At 44.7% G+C, this 13,009-nt stretch overlaps 1 protein-coding gene across 1 annotated transcript in view; it reads right to left on the bottom strand.

Moving 5' to 3' along the window:
• The window catches only part of LOC126412484 (acetylcholine receptor subunit alpha-like 1), a 429,340-nt gene extending 422,213 nt beyond the window's left edge, over positions 1-7,127 (bottom strand). The window contains exon 1 of the mRNA XM_050082104.1: positions 6,963-7,127. Coding sequence (XP_049938061.1) covers positions 6,963-7,115 — 153 coding nt within the window. The 5' untranslated portion in view covers positions 7,116-7,127. The remainder of the gene's footprint in view (positions 1-6,962) is intronic.
• Between the last annotated feature and the right edge of the window lie 5,882 nt (positions 7,128-13,009).

Below are 13,009 nucleotides of genomic sequence, written 5' to 3'. Positions count from 1 at the left end.
GAACCGCCTTCTGATGACCTCGTCCTTCGTGCCGGCGACTAACTGTACATCTGTCGACAGTAGATGCTCCATAGCCTTTGCACAAGCGTTTGTGAATATTCCCGACAGTTTCTTTCTGTGCAGTGAGAAATTCAATGACGGCAAGCGATTTTGAAATTATTTTGTAACTACAGTATCCGTCGGAAGCGACGGAAACTTGTCACGCAGACTCAGCAGACTTCAAATAATACAGATGTAACGTTTCGTATTCGTAGCATTATTTTCGGCTGAGAAATGAAATGTGGTTCATTAATTTCTGTGCAGCCCTTGTAAGTGGCTGGTTGAAATATTATTCAGCCCCCTAAAAATGACGCTGGTACATTTGTATGGCTGAAGTTGGTGTAGAATTGTTCTAGGTGGTCGTCTGACCCTCCACCAATGTCGTAAGTCAGGGCAGCAGAATCTGTGTGTATGTGACAATTCGCTGTATCAGCACAGTAAGATGGCTGAACACGGACATTTGACAGGATGGCTGAAGGGAGCTATCGTGTTTGGAGTACCCATTACCACAACAAAGAGTAAAGTTGCCAGATCTATTGGCGTATCAACGTCGAATGTCAGACGCCTTTACAAGGAACGGTGAACCACTCGGATCCACGTAACATGGCGCAACAACAGTGATCGTAAAAACAGCATAACCGACAGGCACCATGAATGAGTGTCGGTCGTTGTCAACGAAAACAAGCTTTGAATTCAATAGAAATTGGTAATTCCAACGAATGCAGGTCCATCTCAAACAGTTTCCGGGCGAACACATCAAACGGAACCACATGCAGTGGACATTTAAAATCGGGTACCTCGTAAAAGGCCATTGCTCAACACGGAAGATAACGCTGCGCGTCTTCGGTGGGCGAAGCTACTAGGTAAGTGGACAGGAGGTGACTGGTGGAATGGAGTGCAGTCCGTCTGAACGCGTTTTTGCATATTTGCAAATGATGCACATGAGGCAAAGTATCGATTGACGCCGCAAAGACGCGTTTAATTAGGACTGTGATGTTTTTAGGTTGTTCCACATACCACGACTTGGGCTTACAGATTCCATTACTGCGAACATGAACAATAATGTTTGTTTAAACATTGGCAGTGATCAAGTATTGCCCTTTCTTCTACATCTTTCGGATGATTATGCTGTCGTCAGTCCCATTTTGAACGACGATAATAATCATGTTTAGATGACTGTAGAGGTGCTGGGTGGTTATAATTAAACATAAAGTGATTCGAGAGCTGCAATGCGGGTTGTATACATTACAGGACGCTGAAACATCGTCGATATATTCACTAATCAGTGCGCTCACGGAGTATGCTGAAATAATAACAAAAAATGGCTCTGAGCAGTATGGGACTTAACTTGTGATGTCATCAGTCCCCTAGAACTTAGAACTACTTAAACCTAACTAACCTAAGGACTTCACACACATTCATGCCCGACGCAGGATTCGAACCTGCGACCGTAGGGGTCACGCGGTTCCGGACTGTAGCGCCTAGAACCGCTCGGTCACCAAGGCCGGCAAATAATAACAGTTTCAGCTTCTGCCACCAGGTGAAAATATGGTACTGTAAACAGTCAAAGTATGAATTGTTCCCTGTTTTGACGTCAGTATGCTGTTTGTCACTTGGCGACATGAGCTGATTTCTTTTGTGAAGCGGTTTTTGGTGTAAAGGGTTAAGGAGGGTGAAGTTTTCCGTATGAAAAGCTATGGCTATTGAGATGAAAGAAGAAAGACCGCGCACTGCTCGTAAAGTTGTTTATCAGCAGTAGCAGCGCCGCATAGAGGAAAAATCGCCGACAGAAACGGTCGTGAAGGGGTCCCATGTCAGTAAATAGGCTAAAGAATATTATCGATAAATTTGCAGAAATAGGTGAATAAGGTCGTGAGGCATGGAGAGTGAGAGACAGCTCAGTCCCAATGGCAGTTGTTGATCAAGTTGTATCTATAGCCGAGAGTGCTGTACGTGCCTCAAATTCTGCAGCCAGTGCTCGAGCTGTGTCACCGAACTATAGACGACATAATCGTCTTGAGAGAATTCAGCAACTGTATACGAGTAGATATTTAAGATATTTTCGTTTATTGTTCCATCTCAGCTGCACACTTTTTAATTCGATTACATGTTTCGATTACTCTGCAACATCTTCAGATCTCCGTAACAGCATCAGCAACCCGCCGTGTCTACTCGGAACAACATATCGGAGTACATTTTATTCTGAGCACACAAGACGGGTTGCTGATGCAGTTAATTCGATCCGAAGATAATACAGAGGGATCAAAACATGTAATCGAATTAAAAAAAGTTTGCAACTGAGACGGAAAAATAAATGAGAATCATCTTAAATATCTATGTCACAGAAATTGTATCTCTCACGGACAAGAGTTCAAAAGATTTTGCAGTGCATTTTACAGTGGTACCCAAAAAAGATTCAGAATGTGTACCAAATGAAGTCCGAAGATAGCCTGCGAGGACGTGACATTGCTCTTCGTTTTGTGGCACGCAGGAAATTGGGTGGAATGTGGCAGGGGATTATTCTTGGGACGAAATGATTCAAATGGCTCTGAGCACTGTGGGACTTAACAGCTAAGGTCATCAGTCTCCTAGAACTTAGAACTATTTAAACCTAACTAACCTAAGGACATCACACACATCCATGCCCGAGGCAGGATTCGAACCTGCGACCGTAGCAGTCGCGCGGTTCCGGACTGAGCGCCTAGAACCGCGGGACCACCGCGGCCGGCTTCTTGGGACGGACGAGGCAGATGTTACCATGTACGGTGCAGTGAATGCACAGAAATGTCACGTTTGGCTTTTTGCTGCACCACTAATTTTCGCAGGAACATCCACTTCACTCAGATTATGTGACCGCGTGTTGTGTTTTCACAAGCTTCTTGATTCTCTATCGGTTTTTCTTCGAAGAGATGACACTTGGCGGGCTTTCTAGGTATACAGTAACATCATTACGTTTTAAGGACCCCCTTGGGCAACAAATAATTCCAAATTTGCCAGAAAACAAGTGTGTCCACGCCATTATTTTCATGCAAAGTGGGGCGACACCAGACGTCGGTAGTTAGGTGAAAGATTTGCTTCGAGAGATCTTCAGTAACGGCCGCATCATTTCTAGACAGTTTCAAGATTTGTGACCTTCCATACCCCCGACGTAAATCCATGTCTTTACTGGTTCTGGGCATATCTGAAAGACAGTGTATGTCAGGGATCTATGTGGGCTCTTCCTGGTGTGAGGGATAGCACACGACGACATATTAGCCTCATTACACCGGATGTACTGCGGTTTACCGTTGACTATGTCTTGCTACAAATGGAGCCTGTTGCTGAGTTGGGAAACCATTTTGACACATGTTGTAACTTGTGACCATAACCTAATAAACGAGAAAGAACCATCGTTACCATGTGTTTCATCGTTCATCTCCTTTTTCTGTATGCACATCTCATTCTGACTGCGTGCAGTGCCATATCTTCACCTGGTGACAGATAGTGGAGCTATTACTTCTTCAGCATGCTCGACCAGCGCATCTATTAATGAACATACCTATGATGTTTCAGCATATTACGATGTATATAGCCCACACTGCAGTCCTTGGAGCACCGCCAGTTCAGTTATAACCATCCAGTCCGTTAAAGGTCTGACAAGCACTCAGGCAGTCTATCGTACCTCGGCAAGCTTGATAAACCACCCGATCTTAATGCACTTCTGATGTCTGGAACTATTTGGAACAGTGGATGAGTCGTAACGAAGTGGTAGCTCTACGTGATGTAACCGTCAGTAGGTGGCTTCAGCTGGATGTGGTATAACTGAACAAACTTTTGGACTATGTCGCTCGCGGTCTCAAGGCCATTTTCAGAACTTAGAGGCAGTGTTAAAGGTCTCACAGGATCTGGTGGCCGACGCGCAGTGACCACTTTTCGTCCGAAGCACTGGGCGAGTTCATTACTTTGTTCAGAAGCGAAGCCTACACGCGTTTGCCGCCTTGCGGCCAGTCGGCAATGTCAGAATCGAGGCGCACGCTTTGCAATCTTTCTCAAACGATTTTACACAAACTATTCAGTAAAAAAAAATAGTTTTTGCTTTACTTGCAGCTTTATATGCCAGGTTCAGTTTGATGGGCCTATCATTTCGTTAATGGTGATAGTTACTGTAGTACTTACGTGGAAGTAAGAAACCGCAGGAAATTCGAAAAAGTTTACAGTGAAAAATAGGTGGTGGTGGTGGTGGTTAGTGTTTAACGTCCCGTCGACAACGAGGTCATTAGATACGGAGCGCAAGCTCGGGTTAGGGAAGGATTGGGAAGGAAATCGGCCGTGCCCTTTCAAAGGAACCATCCCGGCATTTGCCTGAAACGATATAGGGAAATCACGGAAAACCTAAATCAGGATGGCCGGAGACGGGATTGAACCGTCGTCCTCCCGAATGCGAGTCCAGTGTGCTAACCACTGCGCCACCTCGCTCAGTGAAAAATAGGGGTCGCTATGATTTAGCGTCTGGTGCATATTACGTAATATGTTGCTGATTCTCAAATTAAGCTAACACATTGAATTATTCTTTAGAATTGGTTGGAGATTTCTGTTAGCAACCTCCACAAAACTGATCTGACGTTGCGCACTAATTTGCGATCGCACCACGCCAGTGATAAAACAGACTGAAAAATGCATAACATTCCCCATATTCCACAATCAGTTTGAGATATCGAAATGAAATTCTGGCAAATGATAGCACGCAAAGTGGAGAGTATTTTGCCATATGGTTATTACGCGAAACATCATTATTTAGCGTATTTTTCCACTAACTATAGACTTTCGCGATGAAAGAATGCAATTTTTACGGACCATCGACAGCTGGTGAAACTAAAAATACTATGGGTTTTGGAACAACATAAGTGAAGTCATTAGACGTTTATTTTTTACCGAGAATCTGCTTTTCTCATAAGATGCTGACATTACTTTTCCTCAGTTCATCACTTAATAAACTTAGTAAATCACTGCTTCAGAACTCTCTCGCAATTGCGTCTGCACAACATGCTAGTGAGGTGAAACTGTGTAAACTCCTCTGAGTTTTGGCAAAAGAAGCAAATTTTAACATGGCTACAAGAGAAATGTGTTGGTTTTACTGGAAATCCACCACTCGTGACTTTTCTCCAAAAGTTACAAATGGTCAACAAGCCAGGCAAAAATAAGTCGCTGCATTTTCGGCGGAATTATTTTTAGATACTAATCAAAGAATAGGTGGCATGTCTTTTTGAATGGTCACGATGCAAGTGTGGGCGTGAAGGGGCCCCGCTAAATATTTCCCAAAAATATGAGTGTAGGCTTCAGTTTACGAGGGTTGCCCAGAAAGTAATGCATCGCATGTTTTTTCTTCAACAATTCTTTATTAAACAGAATGAGATTTAGACACACCACAGAATGGTGTCTTATTCACGCACCCTATTTTTTCACAGTATTTCCATCCCGTTCTGTGGCCTTCCTACGGTGTGAAACAAGGGCATGTATGCCATGTCCGTACGAATCCTTGTCCAGGTGGCGGAGCCAGTCTTCCACTGCGTGAATCACCTCCTCATCGTCCTCAAAATGTTTTCTACGAATGCGTCTGTCCTCGCGAATGACACCAGCTCGCTGCAGTGTGACAGCCGTGGATGGTCTCCCTGACCGCTGCAAATCGTGGAGCTCCACCGAACCGCCCTCTCATGACCTCACCCTTCGTGCCCAGCGACTAACTGTACTTCTGCCGACAGCAGATGCTCCATGGACTTTGCACAAGCGTTTGTGAATATTCGCCACAGTTTCTTTCTCTGCAGTGACAAATTCAATGACGGCACGTTGTTTGTAACGTACATCACCTACAAACGCCATTTGGAAACTGTCCTGCAGCTATGCTATCTGTCGGAAATGATGGACACTTTGGCGGGCTCACTCAGGAGACTTCAAATAACACATTCGTAACGTTTCGCAATCGTAGAATTGCTTTCGACCATTGTTGCTGTTGTTGCTTTCAGTCCAGACACAGGTTTGATTCAGCTCTCCATGCTACTCTATCCTGTGGAAGCTTCTTCATCTCCCAGTACCTACTGCAACCTACATCCTTCTGAATCTGCTCAGTGTATTCATCTCTTGGTCTCCCTCTACGATTTTTACCCTCCATGCTGCCCTCCAATACTAAACCTGTGATCCCTTAATGCCTCAGAACACGTCCTACCAAACGATCCCTTCTTCTAGTCAAGTTGTGCCACAATCTTCACCTCTCCCCAATTCTATTCAGTACCTCCTCATTAGTTATGTGATCTATCCATCTAATCTTCAGCATTATTCTGTAGCACCACATTTCGAAAGCTTCTATTCTCTTCTTGTCCAAACAATTAATCCTCCATGTTACACTTCCACACATGGCTACGCTCCATACAAATACTTTCAGAAACGACTTCCTGACACTTAAATCAATACTCGAAGTTAACAAATTTCTCTTCTTCAGAAACGCTTTCTTGCCATTGCCAGTCAACATTTTATATCCTCTCGACTTCGACCATCATCAGTTATTTTGCTCCCCAAATAGCAAAACTCATTTACTACTTTAGGTGTCTCATTTCCTAATCTAATTCCCTCAGTATCACCCGACTTAATTCGAGTACATTCCATTATCCTCGTTTTCCTTTTGTCGATAGCTTTCGACCGATAAAAAAAAATGCGGTGCATTACTTTCAGGGCAACCCTCGTAGAACGGCATTTCCTCTACAGTGCTCTGAGAAACCACCCACCACTGCCGCTCTCCCCACCTCCCCTAGCCGACTGCATATCTAGCGGCCACTGCATATTGCGCACTCTATACACGGTATTATAGTGACGTCACGGTGTGCCGTTATAAAATAGTTGCTCTTGCTGAAGCGGCCGCGCGCGGCGCTAGGCGCGGCATGTAGGCTACGTACCACGTCGATGAGCTGGGAGAGACGGAGGCCCATCTTGACGGTGAGGCGGTCCGAGTTGTTGCCGACGGGCCGGATGAGGCGGTTGTAGTTGGACAGCAGGTCGTCGTACAGGCGCTTCGCCTCCGGGTTGGCCTGCGTGCCGCTGCCGCCCATCACCGCCAGCACGAGCGCCAGCAGCACGCTCCCCATCGTCGGCCTAGTGCGCCCCTGCCGACAGCACCGCAACAGCCGCGCTCACCAGGTGCGTCCTCTCAAGCAATGTGAAAGTACACTGGTGTGCAAAAATAGAGGACGAAACTACTTTTCGCCTGATGTGTGTCTGCCGAGTAACATGTTCATGGCTTTATTAAGTGTTCCCGCCACTCAAAACATGAGGATACGTCCACCACTGTAGTGTGGGGAGGCATAACGTTGCATAGACGTACTGACCTCCAGAGTTTTGAACACTGTACACCAGCACGGCAGCGTTACTGAGACACAGTCAGCTTCCCCATGAGCGACTTTTCAGGGGTACTCTCCACCATTACTTCGTTATTATGGATGACAATGCGCGACCGAATCGGTAAGTGCAGGTAGAGGAGGTTTTGGAACGAGAGGACATTCTACGAAATGACTGGTATGCCCGTTCCCCAGAGTCAAATCCCATAGATCCCATGTGGGATGTGTTGGGGAGACGTATTTCAGAACGTCCAAGTGTACCAATGACCATTCAACAGTTGACAACCGCACTGGTGAAGGAATAGAATGGCCTATAAACAAAAACACTTCACGAACCGGTATGTGAGCACGTTCCAGACCGCACCCTGCCGTCAGTGGTCATCACAAATCCTTCTAAGAACCACGTCCCACCTTTCTTAATGTCCAGTGGGAATTGCGAATCGCAGTAACTTCAATGTAACTATTTTCATTGAACGAAGGTGTCATTTCTCTTCGCCATATTCACTTTTTTTCCAGTTACCTGCTGTATTATACCGCAGTAATTTTTTCCATGTATGATTCAAGTTTAATCGAGCTTTGTTACATGGCAGTGACACACCATGCGGAACTTACTTTCGTCCTTACGTTTTCCACGCCATTGTACACGATACTGCTCAAATGGTTCAAATGGCTCTGAGCACCATGGAACTTAACTTCTGAGGTCATCCGTCCCCTAGAACTGCTTAAACCTAACTAATCTAAGGACTTCACACACATCCATGCCGGAGGCAGGAATGTAACCTGCGACCGTAGCGGTCACGCGGTTCCAGACTGTAGCGCCTAGAACCGCACGGCCACGCCGGCCGGCTGTACTTCTGTCCTGGGGGCTTGCATACTGATGTTACAGTAGATGCGCCACATTCGACAGTCAGTAATTCTACGTCACTTTTGGTCGATGTTAAGGCTTTCTCATGTGTTGTGAAGACAGCTTTGTCATATTTAGGATATGGGTCTCATATAGCTAATTTAATTCCCTCTGGTTTGTTCTTACTCACCCGCCTTTTGTATGCGCTTCTTCGATACACAGTACGTCCCATTACTGCATGTGGTGAAGTCCTGACAGAATTTGTTGTTTGTTGGCTCTGTAAGTAGTACTTTATTCCTGATTTTCCGGCGTTGCAAGGATTAGTTTGTCTTTTATTGCAACGTTTCAGCGGTATCCTAGTACTGATACACGTTTCTTGGTCTCTATTCTTACGTAGTGCACGCGTGGAGGTCCTCCCTTGTCCCGGAACAGGGCTAATAAATCAAGGACAAAACGGAAACTCGATGTAGAGTACTCTAGCCACCGAAATAATCTAATATAGTACTTGAGACTTCCTGATAAACCAAAACATTATGACCATTGCCCATATTTCGGTATTTTCTGCTGTTGAGCCATTCACACAGTGGAAGTAGAGTAAATTTTTAACAACAGAAATGTTACGCTTTGTAGGTCCATCGGGACATTGCGTACCTGTTCAATTTCGCGGGTGGATAACAAAAATTCGACAGTGGCCTCGCAATCCTACGATGAGAGTCCGTATATAGCCAAGAGGAGAGGCGAGGTTCTTTTACTAGAATGGCTAGGCAGGTTTAACTGTTCCCATGTGTATGTGTTTTTTTTTTCCCTCTGAGACCAGTTCAAGATGTACGAATATCTTCCATTATGGAAACAGACAAGTGGCAAATTTTCTATGAGCTACAGACTTTTTCCCAAACTTCGCCTTTAGTCCTCCCAGCTTCGATTCTTGTAATCAGTTCAAAACTTTTGAAAATAAAGAATTTTATGTTAAATTAGATAACGTGGTACTTTCTACGATTTTAAAACGAAACTAGGCAAAGATAGGTGTTAACGTCGAAATAGGCTGTTTTAAGTGCTATAAAATTAACGGTCTGTACTTTAATTAATCACAAGACGTATAAAAAGCACACGGTGATTTTTAACTAGGAACTCAGGAAGAGCATCCGTGGTCTAGTAATAACAATAAATAAAAAAATATTTATTGTAACGGTCTCAGTTGCCAATTGGCACAAATATTTAATAGTTTAGATCACTCAGTACTCATCATTATGACTGATTAATTACGAACCGTACAACTACAAAATTTTGAAAACCAAATCTCTCTCTTTCTATCATTTCCATTCTTCATTCTGTTCCCTCTCTCGCATTTTTTTGGTTTTAGTTCTGATTTATTATTACTGTTTCTTTCCTGATATATTAGATGGAGAGTGAAATGAAATGTATAGATCTAATCGATGAGTTAGTACCAGTTAGCTTGTAGAAGAAGGGAGTCCAGGTGAACGCCTACTGCCAGAACGACAGTAACGAGCTCACAAATACCTGGATTGGATATACAAATGGGAACACCAGAAACACAACATCCTGCCACGCCTAATACGTAGTACGAAACCCGTCGGCATTCGAAACAGCTTCTAGTCGTCTGGGATTGGATAAATACAGGTCCTGTACGATTTTCGAGAGAATCGTACGCCATTACTCTGCGAAATTGTGTCAAGTTCAGGTAACGATGTTGGATGTCGATAGCGCCCATACACAATTCTTTCCAAAGTAGACTACAAAGGCTCAATAATATTGAGATGTGGTGATTGTGGTAGCCAGAGGAAATCCAAAAATTCATCCTCGTGCTACACAACCAGTGCAGCACCAAGCGAGCTGTGTGCAGATGGACGTTGTCGTCTTGGAACACAGCACCGCCATTGGGGAACAATTAGGGAACATACATTGTACTATGGGATGAACGTGATCAACAAAAATGGTCACATAAACCTTGGCAGTAATACGACCTCGCAGAGCAACACTGGGGCCACTGAAACACCGCGAGACGCCTGCCCGAATGATCACATAACCCCCTCCTTGTCGTTAACTCGGTCAAAATTTGGAAATAGTGTAAAACAAGACTGATCCGACCAAATAACAGTCCCCCACTGCTCCAACGTCCAGGTTTTATGGCTTCGGCACCACGGTTTCTTGTTACCAGTCTTGTTACCAGCATTTTCATCATTGAGGAATGGCTCTGGAATACCAGCTCGCCATGAAGTGCTGTTTTGATGCTGACATTGTTCGCGAGTGCGTAGATCAGTTCTGCAGTGACTTTTGGAGTTGTCGTCCTCTTATTTTTCCTGACAGTCCTCTCAAATGACCATCTGTCATGATCACTCAATACACAGTTTCCTCCGCGTTGTGACTGAGCGGATGATGTTCCTCCGCTTCTTCTATGAGCTGTATAAACCTTCGATAAACTGGGTCTTGGAACAGCGTACACTTCGTCTCCCATGATTACGGAAGCACCTGCCATACGAGTACCAACAACGTGCCCGAGTTCGAATTCACTTAGCTCCGACATAACGCACTCTCAACTCCACAGAACACTGTTCTAACCACGATTGACCCTTGCAACGTACTGAGCACATTGCTCAGGTGCCGTCCGTGATCAAATACAACTGCGCCACCTGCAGGCTTGGTTAGCACCTGCAGTTACGTTGAAGCACGCATTTCTCGCGGTATTTCCATATTTTTGTCCAAGCCATGTATATATTAGTCATTCTAAGAAATTTCAGCAAAAGTGTATGTGTTTTTGTATATTTTGTTACAAAACGTAACGGAGAATGTGGGAAATGGACTATTTTCTGGGCAAATTTTACTTTTCCTACACTATATTAAAAACGGTCAATTTAGTTAAGTAGATGATGGCCCATCGCTAAAGATCAACAAATGTGAGTGGTTTGTGACTATTGGTGACTCCAGCATGTAGTACGAACACGTAGATGTCGAGACAGGAAAATTAGTGAACGACGATTTTATGGCTGCTTATTCGAAGGTTTTATACGGAGGAATTTATGGCTTCCTTGTTAATTGCAGGCTTCAGACGACTAGCCGGACACCACAAAATCTACAGAACAGACGGACGTAACACCTGTCTCCTGTGCACATCAATATTTAATTCCGGTATGCTGGAGCCACAACTCATTTCACTATAGATGCACACCTATACTATTTGATAGAAGGTGTCCAGGCACTTACTAGTGGACATTAATACTGGATGTGTGCACTCTTCACTTTTATCATGCTTTTAACTCAGCTGGATACATTTCCAGTGGAGTGTCGCAATGTGTGTGGAAGAATAGCAGCCCAATATTCCTCAGGTGCCGAAGATATTCAACACTGGGGGCTGGAGCGAAGCCGACGTTGTTAATCACCCCTAAGGTGCACCATTCGGTTCATGTCACCATTGCCTCATAGGTTCTATTTTATGACAGGGTGCATCCTCATGTCGAAGCAAACTATCGTCGGCTCCAAATTGTTCCTGTGCTAACTATCGGCACTGTAAATGATCACAGGTAGCGTTCCCGAGGCGCTCGCCAAACCCAAACCCCTTCCATCTAAATACCACTCCAAATCGACCACTCTACCCCATTGTTTTTGTATCCCTAATTAAACTGTGTTACGTGGACGCTGGCAGCATACTGCAACTAACGATTTGTTTCTTCTGTTGATTTCAAGTGATCCTTTACACCGCAGTGCTCGACGACCCCTGTCCGTCGCTAAATGACGTCGGCCTGGTCCTGATTTAGTGTCTGTGGTTCTTCCTTCCCGTTTCCACTTCACAGTCACATGATCGAGAGTCGACTTTGGCAGCTTTAGAATGACTGAAATGTCCCTGATGGACATGTTACCTAACTAGGCTACTTTCGAAGTTACTGATCTCCCCTGGCCGACGCGTTCTCCTCTTACGGCTTCCCTACTGACATGACAAATGTACCCACCTCCTTCTGCAATGCTGCGTCAGCCTCTTGTGACGTCTGGTAGTCAAAATTCCGCACAATCGTATATGTATCACAGAGCGTATATGTAAACTTCAAGCAACCGTTCATAGGCTGACCTAACGGGTGTGTGGCATGTTTGTATGATTTAACGCCCCGTGATTCGTTCTTAGGAGTCCGCTGCGATTGTCGTGTACGTTAAGCTAATATCTAACAGATCTGCTCTGTTTTCGCTAATCAACGTAGACAGTTCGTTGCGTTCCATTAGGCCTCTTTGTGTCAAATTCCAAACTGCTATGCTATCTTGTGGCGAGTTACGACGTTACGACCCTCGAAGTTTCAAAAACAGCTGCGTAGAAAGTCAAAGCGCTAGCGTTGTTGCAGCAGACATCCTGGCCACCAATGTAATAATACGTGTCAGACACTCGTCGGAAAATGGCATTCGTTGAATTCGACCCGAACACCGGGAGGCAGGTTCCTGGTTGCTCCTCTATGACGACGCCCCAGCCCACAGAGTGGAGTTTGTGCACAGCTTTTGGCTAGAAATTGGACCACAGTGGAAGATCACGCACGTTATTCGCCTGATATGGTACCAGCTGACTTCTGGTGGTTCCCCAAACAGAGGTTTGCTATTAAAGCACACTGTTATGACACAGTTAAGGACATCCAAGGAAACTGCACTGTAGTCCCAAATGCAACTCAAAATGTGAACTAGAATTACTGTTTCAAAACACTTTGAAAACGATTTCAGCTGTGTTTTATTCCAGGAAGAGATTATTTTGAATAAATACAGCGCTTCTGAAAAA

Source organism: Schistocerca serialis, chromosome 7 (genome assembly GCF_023864345.2).
Source record: "Schistocerca serialis cubense isolate TAMUIC-IGC-003099 chromosome 7, iqSchSeri2.2, whole genome shotgun sequence".
NCBI lineage: Eukaryota > Metazoa > Arthropoda > Insecta > Orthoptera > Acrididae > Schistocerca > Schistocerca serialis.
The sequence above is the reverse complement of the archived record's forward strand: the minus strand, read 5'-3'. Positions and strand labels throughout refer to the sequence as shown.